Source organism: Salvelinus alpinus, chromosome 27 (assembly GCF_045679555.1).
Source record: "Salvelinus alpinus chromosome 27, SLU_Salpinus.1, whole genome shotgun sequence".
NCBI classification, from domain to species: Eukaryota; Metazoa; Chordata; class Actinopteri; order Salmoniformes; family Salmonidae; genus Salvelinus; species Salvelinus alpinus.
Window position 1 is genome coordinate 15,198,649 of NC_092112.1, and position 26,824 is coordinate 15,225,472.

The window sequence follows — 26,824 nt, forward strand, 5'->3', positions numbered from 1 at the left end:
GCAATGTGTGAAAGGTCCATGAAAGCTAGTTTTAAATTGACAAGAAACATTTTCATAAAGCCCACCCTACTCTATACTGTGTATAAATAAAGCTGATCTTGTCTAAGACTCAAGTAAAAACATCTCATTCTACATATTCCTTTTGACAGACTCAATCTTCTATATTTCAATCCAAACCCCCTCATCTCATTGAAGCCACACTTTCCCTGAACCATAACACTGTCAATAATTTCCCACGTTGGTGCTTTGCTAATTCCCTCAACTTCTCTCTCATCCAAACAGGCTAATAGGGCTTCATAGATTTTTCCTGTGAGGTGGGAAGAACAACGGAGAGAGATAAAAAGGCCATGCCACAAAGCCAGACACACAGACATAAGACAGACACATTCAGATTGGCATTGTGAAAAAAAACAATTATTCACGAGCATCTGAATGTGTTTGTCCCTCGTCTTCAGACATACCTGTAGGGTACGTGCTTGGCCCCATTGGCCAGGGCGAGGATGACGTTTCCCAGAGCAGAGAGCGACAGACACTGGCCTCCACCTCCTTCCCGGGTCCGACTTATGTCTGTCTCACAGCTGCCCAGATCCAGCAGGTGCAGACGACTGCGGCCGCCAGACACTTTATGAGAGAGAGAGAAAACAGCAGAGACAGACAGAAAGAGAGAGAGAGAGAGAGAGAGAGAGAGAGAGAGAGAGAGAGAGAGAGAGAGAGAGAGAGAGAGAGAGAGAGAGAGAGAGAGAGAGAGAGAGAGAGAGAGAGAGAGAGAGAGAGAGAGAGGGAAATTGAGAGAGAGAGAGGGAAATTGAGAGAGAGAGAGGGAAATTGAGAGAGAGAGAGGGAAATTGAGAGAAAAAGAGGAGAGATGGTAAATAATAAAACCTGAACTTTCACTAGAGCACAAAAAAACAAGCTCAGGAGTTCACATTGAATGGACCACTTCAAACTTCACATCCCCCTATTTAGCTTTGTGCTAAATGACCGGTACACTGAATGACAGTTTCAGGGGGCACTGAGCCCACTGAGCACAGCAGGGATTTTAAGTGGCACACAATGAAAAAGACATAGGGGCCTGACAGAGGTGGCCTGATAGATACACATGGCGAGGTGACCACGCCCCCGAGTAGGGTACACCCGTAGGGTTCTCCCTTTACTCCCATGTAATTAGCCTAACTTAAGCAAACTACTGACACTTTTTTTGATGTTTCAATAAATGTTTTCAGCAGCTTCACTTGTCGTTACTAACATACAGTGCCTTCAGAAAGTATTCAGACCCCTTGACCTTTCCCACATTTTGTTAGGTTACAGCCTTATTCTAAATTGAATTACATCGTTTTTTCCCCTCATCAATCTACACACAATACCCCATAATGACAAAGCAAAAACAGGTTTTTATAAATGTTAGTAGTCCTTACTACAAGATGACTAGCAATCTTTATGCAATACACATAGCTAGTTAGATACAAACAAGTGTTACGAATTTACCAGTGATGAAGTGCTTCGAACACACGTCTAAATGTATTGAGTAACCGGAGCCCACAGTTTTCCATCAACATTGCGGCGTAATAGCCTGAAACCATGAGGTTTGTCTAACCTGGTCCTTGGGAAGTTGATGAAACTTAATTTGGTGGTGTTTTCTCCTACTATTGTTCAAACAAAAACAATATGCAACAGCTTTTCGGCATCTTAAAAGCAGGGTTGGTTAGATAGTTGGAGAAAATCTGTTGGGATAGGCTCTTTGACTGATAATCGTGACGTACATCCCATGCGACAGTCTAGCTGTTCATGGTAACATTTTTACGTTTAGAATTCAAGTGTTTTTTGGTTTGATGTCATTTGTTGATTAAGACAACATGGAATTATATTAAAATGAACAACCAAGCATATACAAAATGTTTATAGAATGTTTTTTAAAAAACAGCCGTTGTCGGGTTATGATTAAAGTAGGCAATTTAACAAAGGAGTGAAGGGAGTACCCTACTCTGGGCGTGGTCACGTTATGCCTCGCCTCGCCGTGTGTATCTACGTGGTCACGTTAAGCCTCGCCTCGCCGCGTGTATCTATGTGGTCACGTTATGCCTCGCCTCGCCGTGTGTATCTACGTGGTCACGTTATGCCTCGCCTCGCCGTGTGTATCTACGTGGTCACGTTAAGCCTCGCCTCGCCGTGTGTATCTATGTGGTCACGTTAAGCCTCGCCTCGCCGTGTGTATCTACGTGGTCACGTTAAGCCTCGCCTCGCCGTGTGTATCTACGTGGTCACGTTATGCCTTGCCTCGCCGTGTGTATCTACGTGGTCACGTTAAGCCTCACCTCGCCGTGTGTATCTACGTGGTCACGTTAAGCCTCGCCTCGCCGTGTGTATCTACGTGGTCACGTTAAGCCTCGCCTCGCCGTGTGTATCTACGTGGTCACTTTATGCCTCGCCTCGCCGTGTGTATCTATGAATCAAGAGTTATGGACAGTCGGCTCAGAAGTGACAATCATAACGGCTCGCACTTTCGGGGGCTAACTGCTCACAGATAAAAGACATAGTTACCGTTGTGAGGACAGATTCCTTCCCATTTGAGCTCATCTAGGTCAATGGTATGAAAACTTTGACTCATATCATTAAGAGTAATCCTGTCCTGATTTAATACAGTGGTGGGGCTGAAGATTAACCTAGCGTCAGCAAGATTTACAATCCCCTGCGCTCTAGAGTGACAACCCTCCCCGGAACCCGGAAATGCAAACTAGCCTCCCCTTTTATGTGCTGCTCTATAAACATTCCCAGAAAGAGGACTCAAGCCTCATTACCTATTGAAATGTATTCTGGCTCCGGACAGCGTGTGCCTTGTCTACCCCCGCATTGCAGCGACGGGAGTGTGAAATACTAATGACAGCAGCTAATGTAGAGGATGCGGCGATGACAGGTAGGCTAGCGCAGCGTATAATGAAAATGAGCTAGCCTTCCTTGTTAGGATTCCTGCTAAGGCCTTATCAGCAACTCCAAATGAAGCTAATTAATACAAGTTGGATTGGAGAAAAAGAGGGAGAGGAAGAGCGAGAGAGAGAGAGGAAGAGCGGGAGAGAGAGAGATAATAGACTTGCTGGATGGCCTAGCCTTTCCAGCAGGTCTTAACATACTAATGATACATGTGAAATATGTTCTCCAGATAAAAGGGCAAGGGTTTTTCATTGTGCTGATCAGAGTGGTTCCTTTGAGCGTCGAGCAAATTAAAGACGCCATTATCTTTCAAAGGTTTATCTGCATCAATATGGTGGTCAATGTGGAGCTCCAGATCAATATTTAACATTACATGAACAAGATATCTAATTTAACTATCATCACATGAACAAGACACCATATTTAACTGTCATCACATGAACAAGACACCATATTTAACTGTCATCACATGAATAAGACACCATATTTAACTGTCATCACATGAACAAGACACCATATTTAACTGTCATCACATGAATAAGACACCATATTTAACTGTCATCACATGAATAAGACACCATATTTAACTGTCCACATGAATAAGACACCATATTTAACTGTCTACATGAATAAGACACCATATTTAACTGTCATCACATGAATAAGACACCATATTTCAACTATCATCCACCTTCATTATGTAACCTCTGATGACTGATGAAATGCATACACGGGTAGACTGCGCATTGAATGTCAAATTAACTCGCTAGAAAAAGTTTTGCTTGCCCAGTGTGCTCTGGTGGGTTTACACTATCTGGGCTATTCCATTGGTTGAATAGTGCCAGGCAAGTCAAACCAAGCAGTATATATATAAACCAAGTATTTGAAAGAAAACAAATACCTATTTGACCCAGGTCTACTAAGTGCACACACACCAGACCAACCATCCCCAACACACAGCCACCCTACTCACTTCCTCCTTTGGCACTCTTCTCCATGCGGTACTGGTAGATATGGAGGGTGAAGAGCATGTGGGAGTTTCTCCTCTCCTCCTCATCGCAGTGAGGGCGGCTGGTGCTTCGTGCCTCCAGGGCTGCGTCCAGAAAGTAGGCTGCCCGCTCTGCAGTGGCCGCACGCAACTCAGTCTGGTTCTGTAACTGAGGGGGGAAGAGAGATGAAAAATGAGGGAGACTGAACGAAAGAGAGGAAAAGAGACTACTCATACTAATACTACTGAGACTAGTACTGTACCTCCTACTGTTCCTGCTGTTGTAAAAGTTTTTCATCCCAATAAAACCCTTTGAATTGAATTGAGAGAGCGAGAGAGAGAGAAAGAAATAAAGAGAGAGCACGAGAGAGAAAGGGAGAGGTACAGAGAGTTGCTGGAAAGGTAAAGACAGAGAGGAAGAGAAAATGGGAGATGAATAAATAGAGTAAGAGAGACTCCCACACAGACACAGATCGAACGAGAATGAAAGAGAGAGGGAGACACAAATAGGTGACAAAAGAACATGGGAGAGACGGATAGGGAAATAAAGAGAGACAGCCATAGATATAAAGAAAGAAAAGAAGAGAGGGGGGGTGGGGGGGGGGTGAAATGAGAGAGATGAAAAGAGACTGCATTAGAAGGGTCTAGCTAATTGGGCGAACAGCACACATTTCTGGCCCGGCGGAGGGAGTCTCCTGGGTGATCAGGGGGTCAGATATGCGCACAAAGGGAGGGAGAAGTGAGAGAGAGGGTCCAGGGAGGGAGAGAGGTTGTCTGAGGAGGTCAGATGGAAGCGGCATCACAAGAGCCCAGGTAGCTAAAGAATTGAAGCATTCAATGACAGGTGATTTATTGTTGAGAAAGGACCACACAACGAACGCAAAAATTCTAGCTATTAAGTCAGAATACAGCTGAACATAGCTTATGCTAGGTTTGTCACAAACTATTAAAATGCTTTCTCTAGAACTCCCCATCCAAAGCTCACACACACACACACACTCCCACCAGCCAACCAGCTCCATACCTGTGACCCGCAGATGGGGTCCTCGCGCAGGTACACCCCCGGAGACTGGCCATCCTGCAGGCTGCCTGTGGACACATTGGACAGCAGGTCGGTCAGCGCCTCGTCCCGGCCGCAGATCTCCACGGCGGACACACGGACCGAGAAGCGTGCCCCGGCCTTCTCCTTGCGTTCCTCGATGAGCTTGAAGAGCCAGGAGATGGCGCAGGGAGCCACACCCAGGCTCTGTGTGGAGCATTCCCGACCAATCATGGTGTATGTCTTACCTGTGGAGGAGGGTTTTGAGGTGGTGAGTGGTGCTTTCGTTATACTTGTTGGGTTGTTTTCTCAGACATGGACTAAGCCTATAGTTCTGGACTAAAAGGCATGTTCAACTGAGATTCTCCATTGAAAGTGCATCTTAGTCCTTGGCTAGACTAAATCTGTGTCCTGTAAACCGGCCTGTCAGATTTTAAGTCTGCTCTCCAAAACAGCAGGGGGGGCAGGTAGGGGGGGCAGGTAGCCTAGTGGTTAGAGCATTGGACTAGTAACCGAAAGGTTGGAAAATCAAATCCCCGCTCTGACATGGTAAAAAAATCTGTTATTCTGCCCCTGAACAAGACAGTTAACCCACTGTTCCTAGGCCGTCATTGAGTTATATATTTGTTCAGAAAGGAAATAGCTAGTTCAAATAGGAATAGACACATCAAAAACAGGTTTATGAGTGCCGTCTGCTGTTGAAGTAGATAAAAGACAGGGTTGACAAAATGTTTTAACCCCATGAGTCCCACCGTATCGCCGAGGCATCTTTAGACTTCAAACCCATTTTAAACAGTGTGTGTTTGAGCTACATACTACTGGGTTCTACCATTTGATTAGTCTATTTCTCGTGCATCTGTAGATAGCAACCATGTGTAGTTTGTGTGATTAACGGGAGCTGAGCTAGAGCGGTGTTTGTGAGACAAGAGCGGATCCCGAGGGGGCCAGGGGCCGGGTCTTTTATACAAAAACCTCAATAGAGTGAATGGTTTGAGCTACAAACTATTAAAGCTATCTAAGCTATCTAAGATATCTATGAAAAGCTGAGACTATCACGAACACGCACATGTTTTGCTCTATGACTCTCACCAGCTACACAAGAGTCGTTAGAAGGTAAGGGGTTCCCAGGACATAGTGTCTATAATACTGTAACAAGCTCACATAGTTCCTGTCACAAACTCCAAATTCCACACAGTTGTCACTGACTAGTTGGATATTAATTTCCCAGAGCGCAAACAATTTCTGTAATTACAGCATTCATATAAATACATTTTTACCTGGTTTTCGGTTTGGCGGACCTTCTTTTTCCATTCATATCAATAAAAGTCATGAATCCAACTGTTTATGGCATATTATTTTGTGTTCTACTTACAGCCCTGGTTGTCCTGAAAATAAAATGGTAAAACACTTCATTGTGAGGCTAAATATAGGGGCTGGACATGAAGAAAAACCAACGTCAGATAAATGAAATACTGGCATCTCGTGACTAATAGGGTTAAGTGAAGTCTATGGATGTGGATCAAATATAAATATTTGTAGCAGTAAAAGAAGTAACAGCAGAAGTAGAAGTTAACAAACAACACGGGAGATCTGAAGTCCTCGTCAGTGGGTCTGGCAGACCTACACAGCTGGAGGAGAAACAAAGGACTAGACAAAAGGAAAGACTGGTCTAACAACCAGATGGAAAACAAGGGCACTTTACATTCTGCAAAAAGCTATTTCTCTCTCTCTCTCTCTTTTTCCCACTCTCCAAAAAACATGCGCGCACACACACACACACACACACACACACACACACACACACACACACACACACACACACACACACACACACACACACACACACACACACACACACACACACACACACACACACACACACACACACACACACACATCCTACAACATTATACTGAAGTGGCTGCTGCCTTCCTTCTCTCTGCCTGTCCTTCAAAGCTCTCCACACAAACTCAAAGAGGGCTTTAAAATAAGGCAGATAAAACAAAAGGGGATTCTCCATCTCTCTGCTCTATTGTAAACAATCATTGGGACTCCCACCAGGAAATGAAATCCGTGAAGTGGTTTCCTAATGGGAAAGGGGGGTAGGGACCCACAATGGTTGAGTCAATTAAAACAGGGACCTCTGTTCAGTCAGTCATCTAGTTCGTTTCTTGAGGTGTGAAAACAGGAAATTAAACTGTTTGACACATTAATGGGCCGTCGTTCGTATTTCAAGGGCATAGAATAGTGTGTGTGTGTGTGTGTGTGTGTGTGTGTGTGTGTGTGTGTGTGTGTGTGTGTGTGTGTGTGTGTGTGTGTGTGTGTGTGTGTGTGTGTGTGTGTGTGTGTGTGTGTGTGTGTGTGTGTGTGTAGAGCGTGGTCATACCGAGGTTGGCATGGCCTAAGCAGAAGATGCAGCCGTCTGCACCGTTCACCACCGATTGGATGACCTCCGCCACCGTCCCCGAGCACACCTCAGCCTATCAGTAGAAAGCACAGATCATTTCAGCCAACGACAACACAGCATATCACACCTCAGCCTATCAGCAGAAAGCACAGATCATTTCAGCCAAAGACAACACAGCATATCACACCTCAGCCTATCAGTAGAAAGCACAGATCATTTCAGCCAACGACAACACAGCATATCACACCTCAGTGTGACTGAGTCTCTGCGTGCAGAGCATTGTTTGTGGGTTCAGATCATTTGACATCACAGGACATCCCAATAGCAAAGAGGCAAACACAACCAAGCAAAAAAAAAGCACAGACCATGTCAAACATACACGGAGGGGCCATCTACAACCCTTTGAATGCATATCAAACGCAAACACTTCTAAGACCTAAAGCACTAGGGCGAGAGTTCGTAGATTGCAGTGTATTTCTACACGTTGCATCACGTTGCAAATCTCACTTGGGCGTTTAAATATGAATGACCCGTCCACTTTATTCACAGTAGCAGAACTGCATATAGGGCAGCACATTGCAGGTATAGGTCCTAGGTCAGTGGTTTTCAACCTGTGGTCTGCTGATTTTTATTAATTTCTTCCAAAATTAATAACAGTCTGGAGTATTTATGGTATTACAAAGATTTTCTAATTCATTTTCACAATGCAATTGTTAATAATAATACAGAGCCATTTATTTTGTTACATTCACTACTACAATTGACCAAATTTGACCATCAAGGTATTTTATTGGGTTGGGACCTGCTGGCCTAGGTAATGCTGCCTCGCTTGGCAATCTCATGACTCTGCCTGTATCCAGGATGCAGAGTAGGCCTGCATTGCATAATATTGACATTTAACGTTTAACATTCTCAGCTCTCTCTCTGATCAGTCCCATCACAGCCTCAGTTCTCTCTCTGATCAGTCCCATCACAGCCTCAGTTCTCTCTGATCAGTCCCATAGCAGACAGGCAGAGCCACAAAGCCTCCATGATGAAGTGTTCAAACTCTGGCACTACGCCTCGTGTGTGTGTGTGTGTGTCTGTGTGTCTGAGAGAGAGAGAGAGAGAGAGAGAGAGAGAGAGAGAGAGAGAGAGAGAGAGAGAGAGATACAGTAGTGTGTTTGTTGCTGTGTGTGTGTGTGTGTGTGTGTGTGTGTGTGTGTGTGTGTGTGTGTGTGTGTGTGTGTGTGTGTGTGTGTGTGTGTGTGTGTGTGTGTGTGTGTGTGTGTGTGTGTGTGTGTGTGTGTGTGTGTGAGAGAGAGAGAGAGAGAGACAGAGTGAAAGAGAGAGTGAGGAGATATAGTAGTGTGTCTGTTGCTGTGTGTGTGTGTGTGTGCGTGTGTAGGTTGACTAGCACTGTTCTAATAGGAGCTCGACAGTAGCTCTGAAGTCTTCTTCTTCAAAGCCGCCTCTCCTTTGAGCAGTAGGGTCACCAATCATCAGGCTAACGTTGTCTGACAGGACACCCTCTAACCTGTAGCACAGCGCGTGTTGCAGCTAAAACTGGTGCAGGGACAAAGGTGTGTTGTTTCTTTCTCCTCTGCACTCTGGGGCTGGTTTCTGGTTCAGGGCTATATCCTCACACCACCACCACCACCACCACCACCACCACCACCACCATCACCACCACCATCACCACCACCACCACCACCACCACCACCACGACTACCACCACTATCACCATCACCATCACCATCACCATCACAACCATCACCACCACCACCATCACCACCACAATCACAATCACCACCATCATCACCACCACCACCACCATCACCACCACCACCATCACCACCACCACCATCACCACTACCACCACCACCATCACCATCACCACCACCACTATCACCACCACCACTACCACTACCATCACCATCACCACCACCACCACCATCCATCACCACCACCATCACCACCACCACTATCACCACCACCACTACCACTACCATCACCACCACCACCACCACCACTATCACCACCACCACTACCACTACCACCACCATCACCACCACCACTACCACCACCACCACTACCACTACCATCACCATCACCACCACCACTATCACCACCACCACTACCACCACCACCATCACCACCACCATCACCACCACCACTATCACCACCACCACTACGACTACCATCACCATCACCACCACCACCACCATCATCACCACCACCATCACCACCACCACCACCACCACTACCACTACACCATCACCACCACCACTATCACCACCACCACTACCATCACCATCACCACCACCACCACCATCACCACCATCACCATCACCACCACCACCACCATCACCATCACCATCACCGCCACCACCAACACCATCACCACCACCACCACCACCATCACCACCACCACCACCACCACCACCACCACCACCACCATCACCACCACCACCACCATCACACCACAATGCACTGTGCAATTAGATATGTATTTTTGGAAAGCTTGGCTAAGCCCTGACTGGAATTCAAAGCACTTTGACTTTAAAGGGACCAACTGCTTAGCCTGTTCCCAACCCCCATGTCCAAAAATAGGAGCTGTGGTCACTTTCCCACCCTCCTCCCCCTCCTCCCCCTTGGACACCTCATCATATCAAGAACATCATACAACACCACTGTTCGTCAACGCAGATCCACAGAGTGGGAAGGCTTTTTTTCCAGCCCAGCACTAACACACCTGTTTCAGCTAATCAACTAATCATCAGGCCCATCATTAGTTTAATCAGTTAGTTGAATTAGTTGAAATTGTGTTAATGCTGGGCAAGAACAAAAGCCTGCACAATCTGTAGGTCTCCAGGATGATGTATAAAGAACAGTTACGAGGACAGGGGCAGCGGGGTTGGGGAGAGTGTCTGTGGCTTACTTGTGATGCATCCTGGGAGAAAACAGCATCGAAAGCAAACATCTTGGGGGCGGCTGCGGCGGCGCGCCTCTGGGCAGCACTGGAGTGGCTGTTAGCGGACGTTTCGCAGAGGGTGAGCTGCTTCTTGCGGGCGTCCACCTTTAGAAATGACCTGGACTCCGAGGTGTTGCTGGAGCCCTGGGCAGAGCAGATGCGCACCATCACTTTGACCTGCAGAGAGAAAAGAACGTCCAACCCCCCCCCCACCAAAAAAAATGTCAATGTACAATGTTGAGTGTGTAATGAACAGTGTTTATTTAGGTATTTATTTAGGTATACAGCAGTGTGTCTAAGACAATGTTCCACTCAGGGACATTAAAGTTCCTTTCCTAGTGACTTTTTAAAATCAAAAGCTCACATTGCTGAAAGGTCAAGTCAGCCTTGCCAATACAGGTGTTTTCTATCTCAAGAGAAATGACTAGGTTAAGTGGAAAACTATATACACAACACAAGACACCTGCTTACTGCTTTATGCTAATGATAATTCACCTGGTCCTGCTAACACTAAACTGAGGCACTAAAGCTAACTGCCAATGCTAATTAGCGTACCTCAATTACCATTAGCTTTGTGACACTACCTTGTGTACTTAGATTGCTTAACCTGTCATGGTGTAGCATGAATGGAGACAACATCACCGAGCATCAACATCACCGAGCATGCATGCTACGCTAACACCCTTCAGTTGCCTTGCCAAGGATTACCCTTCACGTTTGTTGAGACTTGGATGTGAGACTTGGCAGCATGGGGATATTCCGATTCCCGTACTCCCCACTCCTTCTCCCTCCTGCCTCATCCTCTGGCCCAGGAATATCCCACCAGTGACATGTGGGGATTCTCCAGACTGAAGAGGCTGTCCCTGACCTTAGCATGTCATTGACTTGGGTACTGTAGTATCAAACCAAAACAACAACACTTCATGAGGAATGAAGCTGCTTTGTTTTCTATGAGTCCAGCAAGTACTTGGCTCAGTCTTCCATCTATAGTGTCGAAGCCCACGGCAGCTGGCTAAACACTGACCAGGCTAGTGTAGTGTAGGGTCAGCTCTGACAGCTCCCATTCTCCAAAGGGTTTTTAATGTGCCCATCAAATAGCAGCTGAATCTGCAGTTTATTCTGAAGGGGAGGTTAAGTTCAAAACCGATAACAATCTTGGGACGGCAGCAGTTTTGAAAACGATGTGACCCTGACCAAGTCAAGCGAATCTTAACCTCTAACTCACTCCACCACTAGGAATGGATGGACCAAAGAAGACCACAAGCCTTTTATCAATCTGGTCAATTCAAAAGAAAAAACTTAACCGAAGGATTTTAAATTATTTTCTTTTACAGTTCATGACGTGTAGTTCTTGACAGAACAGTTTAGTCATGATCTGTAGACTATAATATACCAGCAGTACCAAATCACAGTAAAACTAACAGTTCAAAGGATAACAAAATGAAAACAAATGAGCTTATACTATCATTTAATTTGCTAAAATGTCTGGTGATGTTCAATACCCAACAGAACCTGTGGCAACAAATCTAAGTGAATGAAGTGATAAAAAATGCTATATGCCGTCGGCAGCAGCTAAGCTGTTGCTGATTTTGGCTGAGCTCCACGTGCTTCGAGTTTGTTGACATTCTACCACCGTTATCATTAGTGACTCAGTCTAGTGACCTGGAAATGTGGCACCCCCAACAGCTGTATCACCAAATTCATCTTGTTCATAAAATATAGCATGTTCCAAATCGCTCCCTATATAGAAGTGCTGTGTCTATCCTGATTCAGTTTCTCCATTTGGATTGCGTTCAACAATAACCACACATTTACAGTTTCTGGATTAACGTTCCTCTATCGGTTTTGCCTTTTCCATCATCCTAATCGATAAATCAAATCGATCAATTAACGTGTCACTCAGCGAGCAAAACAATGCTCCCCCCTCATGAAATATGCATATCCGTACCTCAATTATGTGTCATAATTTTAACAAACCCCAATTAATTGAAAACCACTAATTGAGATTAATACATTCAAATCAGTTAAATCAGCATTAAGCCTCTTACATGAGTTTTAACTCTGCATGTGTGGGTGAAGGTTTATTCTGATTGGCTGACTCAAGTAGCCAGTCTTCCATTCTCCCTTTGTAGACGAAGTGGGCCCATTACCACCGACAGTGCTACTCTTCCAGATAGATCAGTCATATACAGTAAGCTCCAAAAGTATTGGGACAGTGACATGTTTTTAGTTGTTTTGACTGTACTCCAACACTTTGGATTTTAGGGGACCAAAAGCATTGGGACAAATTCACTTATATATGTATTAAAGTAGTCAAAAGTGAAGTATTTGGTCCCATAATAATATCAGAGCATGCACTGATTACATCATTGTTGGGTGTATTTGCTGTTCGTTCTGGTTGTGTTTCAGATTATTTTGTGTCCAATAGAAATTAATGGTAAATACTGTATTGTGTCATTTTGGAGTCACTTTTATTATAAATAAGAATATAATATGTTTCTAAACACTTCTACATTAATGCGGATGCCACCATGAATACAGATCTCTCTCTCTCTCTCTCTCTCTCTCTCTCTCTCTCTCTCTCTCTCTCTCTCTCTCTCTCTCTCTCTCTCTCTCTCTCTCTCTCTCTCTCTCTCTCTCTCTCTCTCTCTCTCTCTCTCTCTCTCTCTCTCTCTCTCTCTCTCTCTCTCTCTCTCTCTCTCTCTCTCTCTCTCTCTCTCTCTCTCTCTCTCTCTCTCTCTCTCTCTCTCTCTCTCTCTCTCTCTCTCTCTCTCTCTCTCTCTCTCTCTCTCTCTCTCTCTCTCTCTCTCTCTCTCTCTCTCTCTCTCTCTCTCTCTCTCTCTCTCTCTCTCTCTCTCTCTCTCTCTCTCTCTCTCTCTCTCTCTCTCCCATGCCCCCGCCAGCCCCATTTGACCCAGAAAAAACCCTGCTCTGTATGCTCCAGACAGCTGGCAGACAGAGGGAAAGGTTGAGGAGTTTTAATTTGATTTGAACGGAAGCCAGCATGGACACACACCAGTGGTTTTTCCCCTCTCATTTCAAATAGTGCTGAAAGGTTTGGCACCCCGGTGGAGGGAGCAAGGAGAGAGAGAGAGAGAGAGAGAGAGAGAGAGAGAGAGAGAGAGAGCGATAAAGAGAGAGAGATAAAGAGAGAGAGAGATAAGGAGAAAGAGCAATAAAGAGAGAGAGAGGAAGAGAGAGAGATAAAGAGAGAGAGAGATGAAGAGAGAGGGATAAAGAGAGATAGTGAGAGAAAAATGTGTGTCCACATGTGGCTCAGTTGGAGGCGTGTGGTGCTTGCAACACCAGGTTTGTGGGTTCGATTCCCATGGGGGACTAGTATGAAAATGTATTAACTCACTACTGGAAGTTGCTCTGGATAAGAGTGTCTGCTAATTTACGAAAATGTAGAAAGAGCATACCATGTCTCCACATTGTCATTATGGTCTACTATAGTCCCCAAACATTTATGAGGTTCACCGAACAAAGCCGTACAAGCAATTAAAGACGAGAGAACCAACACCACAACCTGCTAGAGCTTGACGGAACATGCCTCTCCAGCATGGTCCGATTGCTATCATTCACGCCCTGTAAACAGATTCATTTTTATAGCCTAACCACCAGGGCCCGCTTCCTGCAGTGTAACTACAAACAGCTTGAGCATTTACAACCGCAGCAAACAGATAGATTAAGAATTCAATCCCCTGACAATGAGGGTCTCTGTGTCTAGGACTGAATTACAATAGTCTTCCCTCACACGTAACATAGTATCGAGAAGTTCAGCTTTCTATTTCCCACGAGCGTTAGGGTTGGGGTTAGGCAGCTCGTCAAAGGAGTATTGTGCTGAGGATTTCCGTGAGCGGGCATTGCAATGAATCTAGTTTACGCTCCGCAAGACATTGTTTAGCTTTCAACTAGACATATTCAGCATTCCGACTACATATTTTCTTCATTCCTTAATGTGCATCGCAATGGGGGACCATTACATACTGTATGTCAGACAACAGGTCAGCTCGGACGTTTAAGACTGGTTTCAAAGCTTCCCCAGTGATGTGTGGGTGCCCTCCTCTTCAAAATGTAGACTTTGTTTATTGATAAGATGAAACACAATATTGAATTGGAATCCACTGTGCCAAACCATGTATGCCTCCATCTACAGACTGGTCCCCTTCCTCCCTTTCTCCCCTTGACCCTTCTTTCTTCTTCTATCTGCTCTCTCATCTCTTAGCTCCACTCCTCCCAGATCACTACGCCCCATCGCTCCTTCCGGTCCTGACACATCTCAATTCTCAAAGGCTGCGTTTACACAGGCTGCCTAATTCAGATATTTTGCTCAATTATTGGCTAAAGATCTGATCTGATTGGTGAAAAGACCAATGAGTGGCAAATTATCAGAATTGGGCTGCCAGTGTAAACACAGCCAAAGCTCTACCTATTTATGCAGTAACAGTAGTAACAGTAACAGTAACCGTAGTAACAGTAGTAACAGTAACAGTAGTAACAGCAACAGTAGTAACAGGAACAGTAGTAACCGTAGTAACCGTAGTAGCAGTAACTGTAACAGTCGTAGCAGTAGCAGTAATAACAGTAATAGTAGTAACAGTAGTAACCGTATTAGTAACAGTGGTAAGAGTAGTAACAGTAGTAAAAGTAACAGTAGTAACAGTAACAGTAGTAACAGTAACAATAGTAACAGTAGCAGTAACAGTAGTAACAGTAGCAGTAACAGTAGTAACAGTAACAGTAGTAACAGTAACAGTAGTAACAGTAACAATAGTAACAGTAGCAGTAACAGTAGTAACAGTAGCAGTGACAGTAGTAACATTGGTAACAGTAGTAACAGTAACAGTAGTAACAGTAACAATAGTAACAGTAGCAGTAACAGTAGTAACATTGGTAACAGTAGTAACAGTAACAGTAGCAGTAACAGCAGCAACAGCAGTAACATTAGTAACAGTAGTAACAGTAACAGTATTAACAGTAACAGTAGTAACAGTAGCAGTAGTAACAGTAACAGTAGTAACAGTAACAGTAGTAACAGTAACCGTAGTAACAGTAGCAGTAGTAACAGTGGTAACAGTGACAGTAACAGTAGTAACAGTGACAGTAACAGTGACAGTAACAGTAGTACCAGTAGTAACAGTAACAGTAGTAACAGTGGCAGTAGTAACAGTAGCAGTAGTAACAGTAGCAGTGGTAACAGTAGTAGCAGTAACAGTAGTAACAGCAGTAACAGTAGTAACAGTAACCGTAGTAGCAGTAGTAACAGCAACAGTAGTAACAGTAGCAGTAGTAATAGTAACAGTAGTAACAGTAACAGTAGTAACAGTAACAGTAGTAGCGGTAGTAACAGTAACAGTAGTAACAGTAACAGTAGTAGCGGTAGTAACAGTAACAGTAGTAGCAGTAACAGTAGTAACAGCAGTAACAGTAGTAACAGTAACCGTAGTAGCAGTAGTAACAGCAACAGTAGTAACAGTAACAGTAGTAACAGTAACAGTAGTAGCGGTAGTAACAGTAGCAGTAGTAACAGTAGTAACAGTAACAGCAGTAACAGTAACAGTAGTAACAGTAACAGTAGTAACAGTAACAGTGTTAACAGTAACAGTAGTAACAGTAACAGTAGTAGCGGTAGTAACAGTAACAGTAACAGTAGTAACAGTAACAGTAGTAACAGTAACAGTATTAACAGTAGTAACAGTAACCGTAGTAACAGTAGTAGAACTAACTGTAGTAACAACAGTAACAGAAAATACTGTGTAAACACATAATAATTGCACAGTGTGAAGTCTGAAACACTTTCCCCAGGAAGGAACCACAATCTTTGGCCGTCGGGCGAAGAACTGCAAAGCAGCAAAAAATAATCTGTATTCAAGAGCCACAACGCTTCCCGAGCTCATTGGGCCTCATTAAATGATTTCCTCTGCTTCCTTGATGCGGAGCTCATTAACAATTTTGCAACTTTGTGCCTCAGATGTACGATTAGCGACTTCAAAAAGTTTACGCAGAACTCCTGACAGCAGCAGTCTTGAAGACGAGATGCCTAACAGAACTCAGAATGTGAGATGATAGGATCACAGAGGTATCGCGTTTCTGGCTCTTTTCATGTTAGCCCTCCTGCTGACTTACTGAACAGCAGTAATGAGGAGATACCGAAGAGACATCACCTCATCCCCCACAGTGAATAGTAAAGGAATAGGCTGTTATAGCCTTCCCATCTGCAACTGCCTGTACAGTCACATTAACTCGTCTTACTTTGTGGGGAGAATGATGAGACAAAGGGAAAACGTTTAAGTTTTGGGCCAAAACGCCACCATGATTGAGAGAAATGTTCATATTAAAATTACAATCAGAGATTGAGAGTTATTTTCAAGAGTTGAAGACATAAGTCAAATGGCCAATCATCTGGTGCCTGTACAGTAGCACAAACCAGTCATGTGGGGGATTGATGGGACTACAGTTCTAGACCAAAACTCTGATTTAGAGAAACATCCAATCAGATATTTCCAGTTATGTCAATACTTCCAAGACATAAGTCGAATGGCCAACCAGAGTGACTGAAGCTAAAGGGGAGGGGGCTGGCATTAGGGGGGGGGGGTCATTCTGTGGCCATCCATGCCAGTTTCAAACAGCTTTTGGCACCACATCCATGGGCTCCCAGGGAGTGAGGAATCACTTGGCCTCCAGGAGCAGGGCCACTCAGGAAGCCCTTGGGCTCCATGGTGAGTGAGGAGGTGCCAAATTGGCCCACAGACAGACAACTATGGTGCACTTCACCATGATGTCGGGCATTCACAATGAAATCAAAGATACATGCACCTTGGTCCGAATGAAGGTATTCCAGAAGCCCGTATTGTCCATATAGCGGGGAGCTGTTGTGAGGGGATATAAGGACATAAGCCAATACCTCTCATGCTTTAGTCCACCTGTCAGTCTACTGGCTGGCCTGTGAGACGAGGAGGGAGGGGCTGTATCAGGACCCGTGTCTAATCCACTTTAGGATAATCGCTTCACGCTGTGTAATCTCCACTGAGCAGCACAGGCCTGGCGCTGGATTTGACAATGAACTCTGACGGCTACTCATTTGATCTGCAGCCAAGTCAGAGCCGAGCATTAACGAGACTAAACCCAATGCCTGCTTACACGAGGTGTGAGGGAGGACAGAGATGGGGAGGGGGGGGGGACCAAGGTCCCTGAACACATTACGTAATGTCTAGTCTCGTAAACAACCCTGGACAGATGTTTTACAGTGAAGCCCAGAAGTAGCAGTTGTTTACGGGCAAACTTCAGGTTATAAATTGCTATGAGCTGTCTCTGCTTGGAATTCATGAAGCGGAGCGGCTAACTACGCTGAAACAAATGTCGACTCGAAACTTGTAAAAATTGAAAAACACAGCTCTTCATCTTGTATCTGACAGTGTGAAAGCGTATCAACGACTAGAAGAGGAGGTGAGAGAGGAGGTGAGATGCCAACAGATGGGGAGTGGAAAAAGAGCAGCTTGCGCTGTCTACGTAGATGAAAATTCATGGCTTCCAATGAGCATGACTATACAATCCCTGTCAGATAGAGTGGTGGTAGCAGACCAAAACACCCACACTTACTCATCCTCGTTGTAATCCATCAGAAAATGTTGTTTCAGCAAACTCATAGATTAACAGACATTATTCTGTTAGATTTGTTGCTGAATCTGAGTACAGTACGTGTGTTTGAGGGTATCTGAGAGTGATTGTGTGTTTTGCATTAGATCAACACACCATTGTCTTAGTCAATCAGGACAATGAGCCTTTAGTCAATAGCAGAAAGGTGAGTTGATTTAGCTTCACAAAAAAGCAGTTGATTTGCAAAAGGAATCTCTCCTAAACAAAATGTTCCCACCTTGGTTCTAGGCCTCTCATCGCACTGATTCACACAGATACCCATGCCCTCAAAACACAAACACTTTCAAATACTTTTTTCTCACAAACCGACCCCCATTCTGTGAGCGGAATGTTCTCCACAAAGATTATCACCTCCGAATGTCGTTGACCACTCTCCCCACTCACCAAATCACACTCACAATTTTTTCCCACTGATACAGCCTGTCACTCACTCGATGAGAGGAATGCTCCATGGCATATGGACCGGGATTCATAAAATGCCAACGGCCTGGGAATCGGCGAGACGGGTCTCGCACACAAGCCCACAGCGGAGATGTTATCCTGACCTTTTACTTTAGACCAGCGTAACAGCAGCATAACAAATAGGCTTCAGCAAAGTGTCCTTTGTATAAACCACACCAACCCTATTTGTATAAACCCACCCTTTGTATAAACCCACCCACCCTATAACATGACATCCCAAAAGGGCTCTACTGAGAATACAATGAAACTCACTACGAATTATAACATTAGGAGTCAAAACTAAAGTTGTAGTCGGAGGTTAACATACACTTACGTTGGAGTCATTAAAACTCGTTTTTCAACCACTCCACAAATTTCTTGTTAACAAACTATAGTTTTGGCAAGTCGGTTAGGACATCTACTTTGTGCATGACACAAGTCATTTTTCTAACAATTGTTTACAGACAGATTATTTCACTTATAATTCACTGTTTCACAATTCCAGTGGGTCAGAAGTTCACATACACTAAGTTGACTGTGCCTTTAAACAGCTTGGAAAATTCCAGAAAATGATGTCATGGATTTCGAGGCTTTTGATAGGCTAATTGAGATAATTTGAGTCAATTGGAGGTGTACCTGATGTATTTCAAGGCCTACCTTCAAACTCAGTGCCTCTTTGCTTGACATCATGGGAAAATCAAAAGAAATCAGCCAAGACCTCAGAAAAATAATTGTAGACTTCCACAAGTCTGGTTCATCCTTGGGAGCAATTTCCAAACGCCTGAAGGTACCACCTTCATCTGAACAAACAATAGTACGCAAGTATAAACACCATGGGACCACGCAGCCATCATACCGCTCAGGAAGGAGACGCGTTCTGTCTCCTAGAGATGAACGTACTTTGGTGCGAAAAGTGCAAATCAATCCCAGAACAACAGCAAAGGACCTTGTCAAGATGCTGGAGGAAACAGGTACAAAAGTACCCATATCCACAGTAAAACGAGTCCTATATCGACATAACCTGAAAGGCCACTCAGCAAGGAAGAAGCCACTGCTCCAAAACCGCCATAAAAAAGCCAGACTACAGTTTGCAACTGCACATGGGGACAAAGATCGTACTTTTTGGAGAAATGTCCTTTGGTCTGATGAAACAAAAATAGATCTGTTTGGCCATAACGACCATCGTTATGTTTGGAGGAAAAAGGGGGAGGCTTGCAATCCGAAGAACACCATCCCAACCGTGAAGCACGGGGGTGGCAGCATCATGTTGTGGGGGTGCTTTGCTGCAAGAGGGACGGGTGCACTTCACAAAATAGATGGCATCATGAGGTAGGAAAATTATGTGGATATATTGAAGCAACATCTCAAGACATCAGTCAGGAAGTTAAAGCTTGGTCGCAAATGGGTCTTCCAAATGGACAATGACGCCAAGCATACTTCCAAAGTTGTGGAAAATGGCTTAAGAACAACAAAGTCAAGGTGTTGGAATAGCCATCACAAAGCCCTGACCTCAATCTTATAGAAAAATTGTGGGCAGAACTGAAAAAGCGTGTGCGCGCAAGGAGGCCTACAAACCTGACTCAGTTACACCAGCTCTGTCAGGAGGAATGGGCCAAAATTCACCCAACTTATTGTGGGAAGCTTGTGGAAGGCTACCCGAAATGTTTGACCCAAGTTAAACAATTTAAAGGCAATGCTACCAAATACTAATTGAGTGTATGTAAACTTCTGACCCACTGGGAATGTGATGAAATAAATAAAAGCTGAAATAAATCACTCTCTCTACTATTATTCTGACATTTCACATTCTTAAAATAAAGTGGTGATCCTAACTGACCTAAAACAGTTTTAACTAGGATTAAATGTCAGGAATTGTGAAAGACTGAGAGTAAATGTATTTGGCTAAGGTGTATGTAAACTTCCAACTTCAACTGTATGTTAAACCAATGACATAGTACTATGACCGGACGGTACTGTCTGTTACTCTACGCTACCTGATACCTGACGATACCATGCCACTGACTCCACATGGTAACAATTTTACCACCAAGCAAAAAAGATACCAAAGTTGAAGTGAAAGAAAGTCTACAATCCCAAACGGTCTTACCTTTCCCATCCCCGGGGTGTCTTTGACCTTTAAACCGGCCCGGAGGAGGCATGGCGGCACGGCAGGCGGGGACAGCTGCAGGGCGCCGCTGAAACCACCTGTGTAGACCAGGGGCTCGGCAGGTTCGGGCGGAGACTGGAGCTGAGGCTGCTGGGGCTTCTTCCGCTTGGACGAGAGGCTGAGCTTCTGGGCGGCCCTGTGGAGAGGGAAAGACGAGTTGTGATGACGAGTGTGGGGGAGTCCAGCAGTTCTCAGAAATCTTCAGGACAGTGTTCACCTTACTTGAGGATGATTTGACACTTGAAATGAACAAGTAGGTTCCCTTGATTTGCATATACCCTTGAGGCCTTTCTTAGATAGCAGTCATGATGAAAGGAGCATGTTCATTGACCATCACTTTTTAGTATATACCCTTTAAGCTAGGCTGGAAAACACTTCAAAAGGTTGGTCCATACGTCACACGTCAAAAAGCAAACTCCTGATATCTCAAAGGCTTTAGAGCCCGAATCGGAGAGCAGTATTGACTTAATAATTCCATAGCTAGGTCGTGTCCTCAAGACTTTTATAAAACATGATCAAGAGTGAACAGACAAATTTTGGCCAGTATTGATCGGCTGTCTGGAATCCAAGGTCATTATGCTGTCATCATGTCTGCAACTAAGTACGATTAGTGTTCTCAGTCTGCATAAGTAAAGGTTCACACACAAACACACACTCTGTCGGAGACGCACCTATTGGCAGACACAAACATACACACTCACACACACACACACACACTCATGCCAGAGGGGGGTCAGAGTACGTCCTCGTCTCCTTTCAGCTGTCACGGTTGCACGTTGAACACTTTGCCCTGGCCTGCCTTCAAACAGCCGCTCTACTTTCCCCCTGTCAACAAGACAGCTGCTTCGTGTCACCCCTCTTCAGACAGATGATTAAAGTCAGCAGTGAAGGGGAGTGGAAGTCCAAATTCAATGTTGTTTAATACAGTCCCGGGATTTGACCAGTGTGTTATGCTGTTAGAGAAAGTCCAGGGATTTGACCAGTGTGTTATGTATGCTGTTAGAGAAAGTGGAAAATAATAGGTCTGGAGGTACATGAAGACATATCGCTAGGCTCCACCGTTGACAGTTAAGCCATGAATGAAAGATAGAAGTTCCAGGTTACGGCCAAACCACATCCATCAACTTAACCCACACTTTAATCGTCTGGGTCAACCCACGGGGGGGTTCAGTTCTAGCTGTTCGGCAGCAGGGGCACTGTGAGAGTGAGCTCTAGAGTGAGATCTAGAGTGAGATCTAGAGTGAGAGAGAGAGAGAGAGAGAGAGAGAGAGAGAGAGAGAGAGAGAGAGAGAGAGAGAGAGAGAGAGAGGGGGGGGGTTTGGAATGCCCTTTTGAGTTTTACATAATGCATGTCATGCCAATAAAGCACCTTGAATTGAGAGAAAGAGAGAGGGTCTGTCTGTCTGTGTCTGTCCCGGCAGGGGGTCGATGTAGAAACTCCACTCTCAGCGCATCTGTACTCTTACTCCTCACTTCCCTCCTGTCCCTCTTTCTCTCTGTCCCTCACTTCCCTCTTTCCTTTCCATTCGTCTCTTTCAGACACTTCACCAGAACATAATCAGGGAACACCGTGTAATCACACCCTCCATGAAGGACACAGCACGAAGCCCCCCTGGGAATCGACTCTATGTGTGCTGTGCTGTGTTTGTGTGTGTGGTGTGTGTGTTTGTGTTTGTGGTGTGTGTGTATGTGTGTGTGTTTGTGTTTGTGGTGTGTGTGTATGTGTGTGTGGTGTGCAGGTGTAAGCGCACATTTATGTTTGTGTGTGTGTGTGTGTGTGCGTGTGTGTGTGTGTGTGTGTGTTAGGGCGTTTGTGCTTGACATACAATGTGGATAACACACAGACAAAAAAGGGAATGAGTTGTGTGAGTAAGAAAGTGCGTGTCTGACGTGTCTTTGCATGTGAGGGTATGTTTTTTATGTGTGTATGCATGTGTGTGTGTGTGTGTGTGTGTGTGTGTGTGTGTGTGTGTGTGTGTGTGTGTGTGTGTGTGTGTGTGTGTGTGTGTGTGTGTGTGTGTGTGTGTGTGTGTGTGTGCGTGTGTGCGTGTGTGCGTGCGTGCGTGTGTGCGTGCGTGCGTGCGTGCGTGCGTGCGTGCGTGCGTGCGTGTAAGTGTGTGTGTCAGACAGAAAGGATGGAGACAGTGCAATGCTGGCAACAGAACTCATCGGCGCCAAACTGATCCTGGGGGACAGGGCTGCAGCTGAAACAGTCTGCCTCACAAATGGCACCCTATTCCCCATGTAGTGTATTACTTTTGCACCCTCCCTCTCTCCCTCCCATAAGGGCACTGGTCAAAAGGAGTACACTTTATAGGGAATAGGGAGCCATTGAGGACATTGGAAATGAAGAGGACCAAATGCACAGTGAAAGCCTTATTATGCAGTCTATGTGTATGTTAAGGCAAAGTAAATGTTAGTTTTTTAATAAAGCCAGCAGAGGACTCTGAAGTGAACGTAACGCTGTATCTGGGGAGAAAGACGCTGACATTTACATGTACATCTACAGTTCATTATATTGGCAGTGTTTGTTTAGAGGGGAGAGAGGAGAGGGGAGAGAGAGAGAGAAGCAGGAGAGAGAGAAGCAGGAGAGAGAGAGAGAGAGAGAGAGAGGAAGAGAGGAGAGGGGAGAGAGGAGCAGGAGAGAGAGACAGAGAGAGAGAGAGAGAGAGAGAGAGAGAGAGAGAGAGAGAGAGAGAGAGAGGGGAGAGAGGAGCAGGAGAGAGGAGAGGGGAGAGAAGAGCAGGAGAGAGAGAGACAGGGAGAGAGGAGAGGGGTGCAGGTGAGAGAGAGAGAGAGAGAGAGAGGAAGAGGAGCAGGAGAGATGAGAGGGAGAGACGAACAAGGACATATAAGGGGGTGGGGGCAGGAGAGGGAGAGAGAGAGAAGCAGGGGAGAGGAGAGGGAGAGCGAACAAGGATATATAAGTGGGAGGGGGGGGGGACAGGAGAGGGAGAGAGGAGCAGGAGAGAGGAGAGGGAGAGCGAACAATGATATATAAGTGGGAGGGGGGGGGGGCAGGAGAGGGAGAGAGAGAGGAAAAGGAGGAGGAATAAGGGGTGGTATCCACACACAGCATCCACCTTTGAAGACAAAGCCCTTACCTCAACCACCTTGACTGTCTGTGAAAGCCCCCCCCCCCTCATTATCCCCCCTACATCTACCCCATTTTCCCCTGGGCCTACTCACACAAAGCGCTCCACTCCCCACAACCACAACACTGGGAAGAGACCCACCCACACTATATTACCAACAAGAGACCCACACACACTATATTAACAAGAAGAGACCCATTCACACTATACTACCAAGAGACCCACCCACACTATATTAACAAGAAGAGACCCACCAACACTATACTACCAAGAGACCCACCCACACTAAATTACCAAGAAGAGACCCACCCACACTATACTACCAAGAGACCCACCCACACTATATTAACAAGAAGAGACCCACCCACACTATACTACCAAGATACCCACCCACACTATATTAATAAGAAGAGACCCACCCACACTATACTACCAAGAGACCCACCCACACTAAATGTCCAAGAAGAGACCCACCATACTATACTACCAAGAGACCCACCCACACTATATTAACAAGAAGAGACCCACACACAATATACTACCAAGAAGAGACCCACCCACACTATATTACCAACAAGAGACCCACCCACACTATATTAACAAGAAGAGACCCACCCACACTATACTACCAAGAGACCCACCCACACTATATTAACAAGAAGAGACCCACCCACACTATACTACCAAGAAGAGACCCACCCACACTATATTACCAACAAGAGACCCACCCACACTATATTAACAAGAAGAGACCCACCCACACTATACTACCAAGAGACCCACCCACACTATATTAACAAGAAGAGACCCACCCACACTATACTACCAAGAGACCCACCCACACTAAATGACCAAGAAGAGACCCACCCACACTATACTACCAAGAGACCCACCCACACTAAATTACCAAGAGACCCACCCATACTATACTACCAAAAGACCCACCCACACTATATTAACAAGAAGAGACCCACCCACACTATACTACCAAGAGACCCACCCACACTATATTAACAAGAAGAGACCCACCCACACTATACTAACAAGAAGAGACCCACCCACACTATATTACCAACAAGAGACCCACCCACACTATATTAACAAGAAGAGACCCACCCACACTATACTACCAAGAGACCCACCCACACTATATAAACAAGAAGAGACCCACCCACACTATACTACCAAGAGACCCACCCACACTAAATTACCAAGAAGAGACCCACCCACACTATACTACCAAGAGACCCACCCACACTAAATTACCAAGAGACCCACCCATACTATACTACCAAAAGACCCACCCACACTATATTAACAAGAAGAGACCCACCCACACTATACTACCAAGAGACCCACCCACACTAAATGTCCAAGAAGAGACCCACCAAACTATACTACCAAGAGACCCACCCACACTATATTAACAAGAAGAGACCCACACACAATATACTACCAAGAAGAGACCCACCCACACTATATTACCAACAAGAGACCCACCCACACTATATTAACAAGAAGAGACCCACCCACACTATACTACCAAGAGACCCACCCACACTATATTAACAAGAAGAGACCCACCCACACTATACTACCAAGAAGAGACCCACCCACACTATATTACCAACAAGAGACCCACCCACGCTATATTAACAAGAAGAGACCCACCCACACTATACTACCAAGAGACCCACCCACACTATATTAACAAGAAGAGACCCACCCACACTATACTACCAAGAAGAGACCCACCCACACTATATTACCAACAAGAGACCCACCCACACTATATTAACAAGAAGAGACCCACCCACACTATACTACCAAGAGACCCACCCACACTATATTAACAAGAAGAGACCCACCCACACTATACTACCAAGAGACCCACCCACACTATATTAACAAGAAGAGACCCACCCACACTATACTACCAAGAGACCCACCCACACTAAATGACCAAGAAGAGACCCACCCACACTATACTACCAAGAAGAGACCCACCCACACTATACTACCAAGAAGAGACCCACCCACACTATACTACCAAGAGACCCACCCACACTAAATTACCAAGAAGAGACCCACCCACACTATACTACCAAGAAGAGACCCACCCATACTATACTACCAAGAGACCCACCCACACTATATTACCAAGAAGAGACCCACCTACACTATACTACCAAGATACCTACCCACAACATACTACCAAGAGACCCACCCACACTAAATTACAAAGAAGAGACCCACCGATACTATACTACCAAGAGACCCACCCACACTATACTACCAAGATACCCACCCACACTACATTACCAAGAAGAGACCCACCCATACTATACTACCGAGAGACCCACCAACACTATAATAACAAGAAGAGACCCACCCACACCATACTACCAAAAGACCCATCCACATTAAATTACCAAGAAGAGACTCACCACACAATACTACCAAGAGAAACACACACACGATATTACCAAGAAGAGACGCACCCACACCATATTACCAAGAAGTGACCCACCACACTATACTACCAAGAGACCCACCCACACTAAATTACCAAGAAGCTACCCACCCACACTATACCATCAAGAAGAGACCCGCCCACACTATACTACCAAGAAAAGACCCACCACACTATACTACCAAGAGACCCGCCCACACCATACTACCAAGAAAAGACCCACCACACTATACTACCAAGAGACCCGCCCACACTATACTACCAAGAAAAGACCCACCACACTATACTACCAAGAGACAAGCCCACACTATACTACCAAGAAAAGACCCACCACACTATACTACCAAGAGACCCGCCCACACTATACTACCAAGAAGAGACCCACACACACTATACTACCAAGAGACCCACCATCACTAAATTACCAAGAACAGACCCACCGCACTTTTCTACCAACAGACCCACCCACACTATACTACCAAGAGACCCACCCACACTAAATTACCAAGAAGAGACCCACCCCATCTATACTAGCAAGAGACCCACCCACACTAAATTACCAAGAAGTGACCCACCACACAATACTACCAAGAGACCCACCCACACCATACTACCAAGAGACCCACAAACACTAAATTACCAAGAAGAGACCCACCCACACTAAATAACCAAGAAGT

The 26,824-nt window shown here is 45.2% G+C and overlaps 1 protein-coding gene across 1 annotated transcript in view; it reads right to left on the reverse strand.

Moving 5' to 3' along the window:
* kif26aa (kinesin family member 26Aa) overlaps window positions 1-26,824 on the reverse strand; it is a 55,656-nt gene that overhangs the window by 19,717 nt on the left and 9,115 nt on the right. Inside the window, exons 2-7 of the mRNA XM_071369471.1 lie at window positions 20,520-20,715; window positions 10,280-10,489; window positions 7,339-7,432; window positions 4,938-5,200; window positions 3,899-4,082; window positions 462-621 (exon numbers count right to left, since the gene is read on the reverse strand). Coding sequence (XP_071225572.1) covers window positions 462-621; window positions 3,899-4,082; window positions 4,938-5,200; window positions 7,339-7,432; window positions 10,280-10,489; window positions 20,520-20,715 — 1,107 coding nt within the window. The remainder of the gene's footprint in view (window positions 1-461; window positions 622-3,898; window positions 4,083-4,937; window positions 5,201-7,338; window positions 7,433-10,279; window positions 10,490-20,519; window positions 20,716-26,824) is intronic.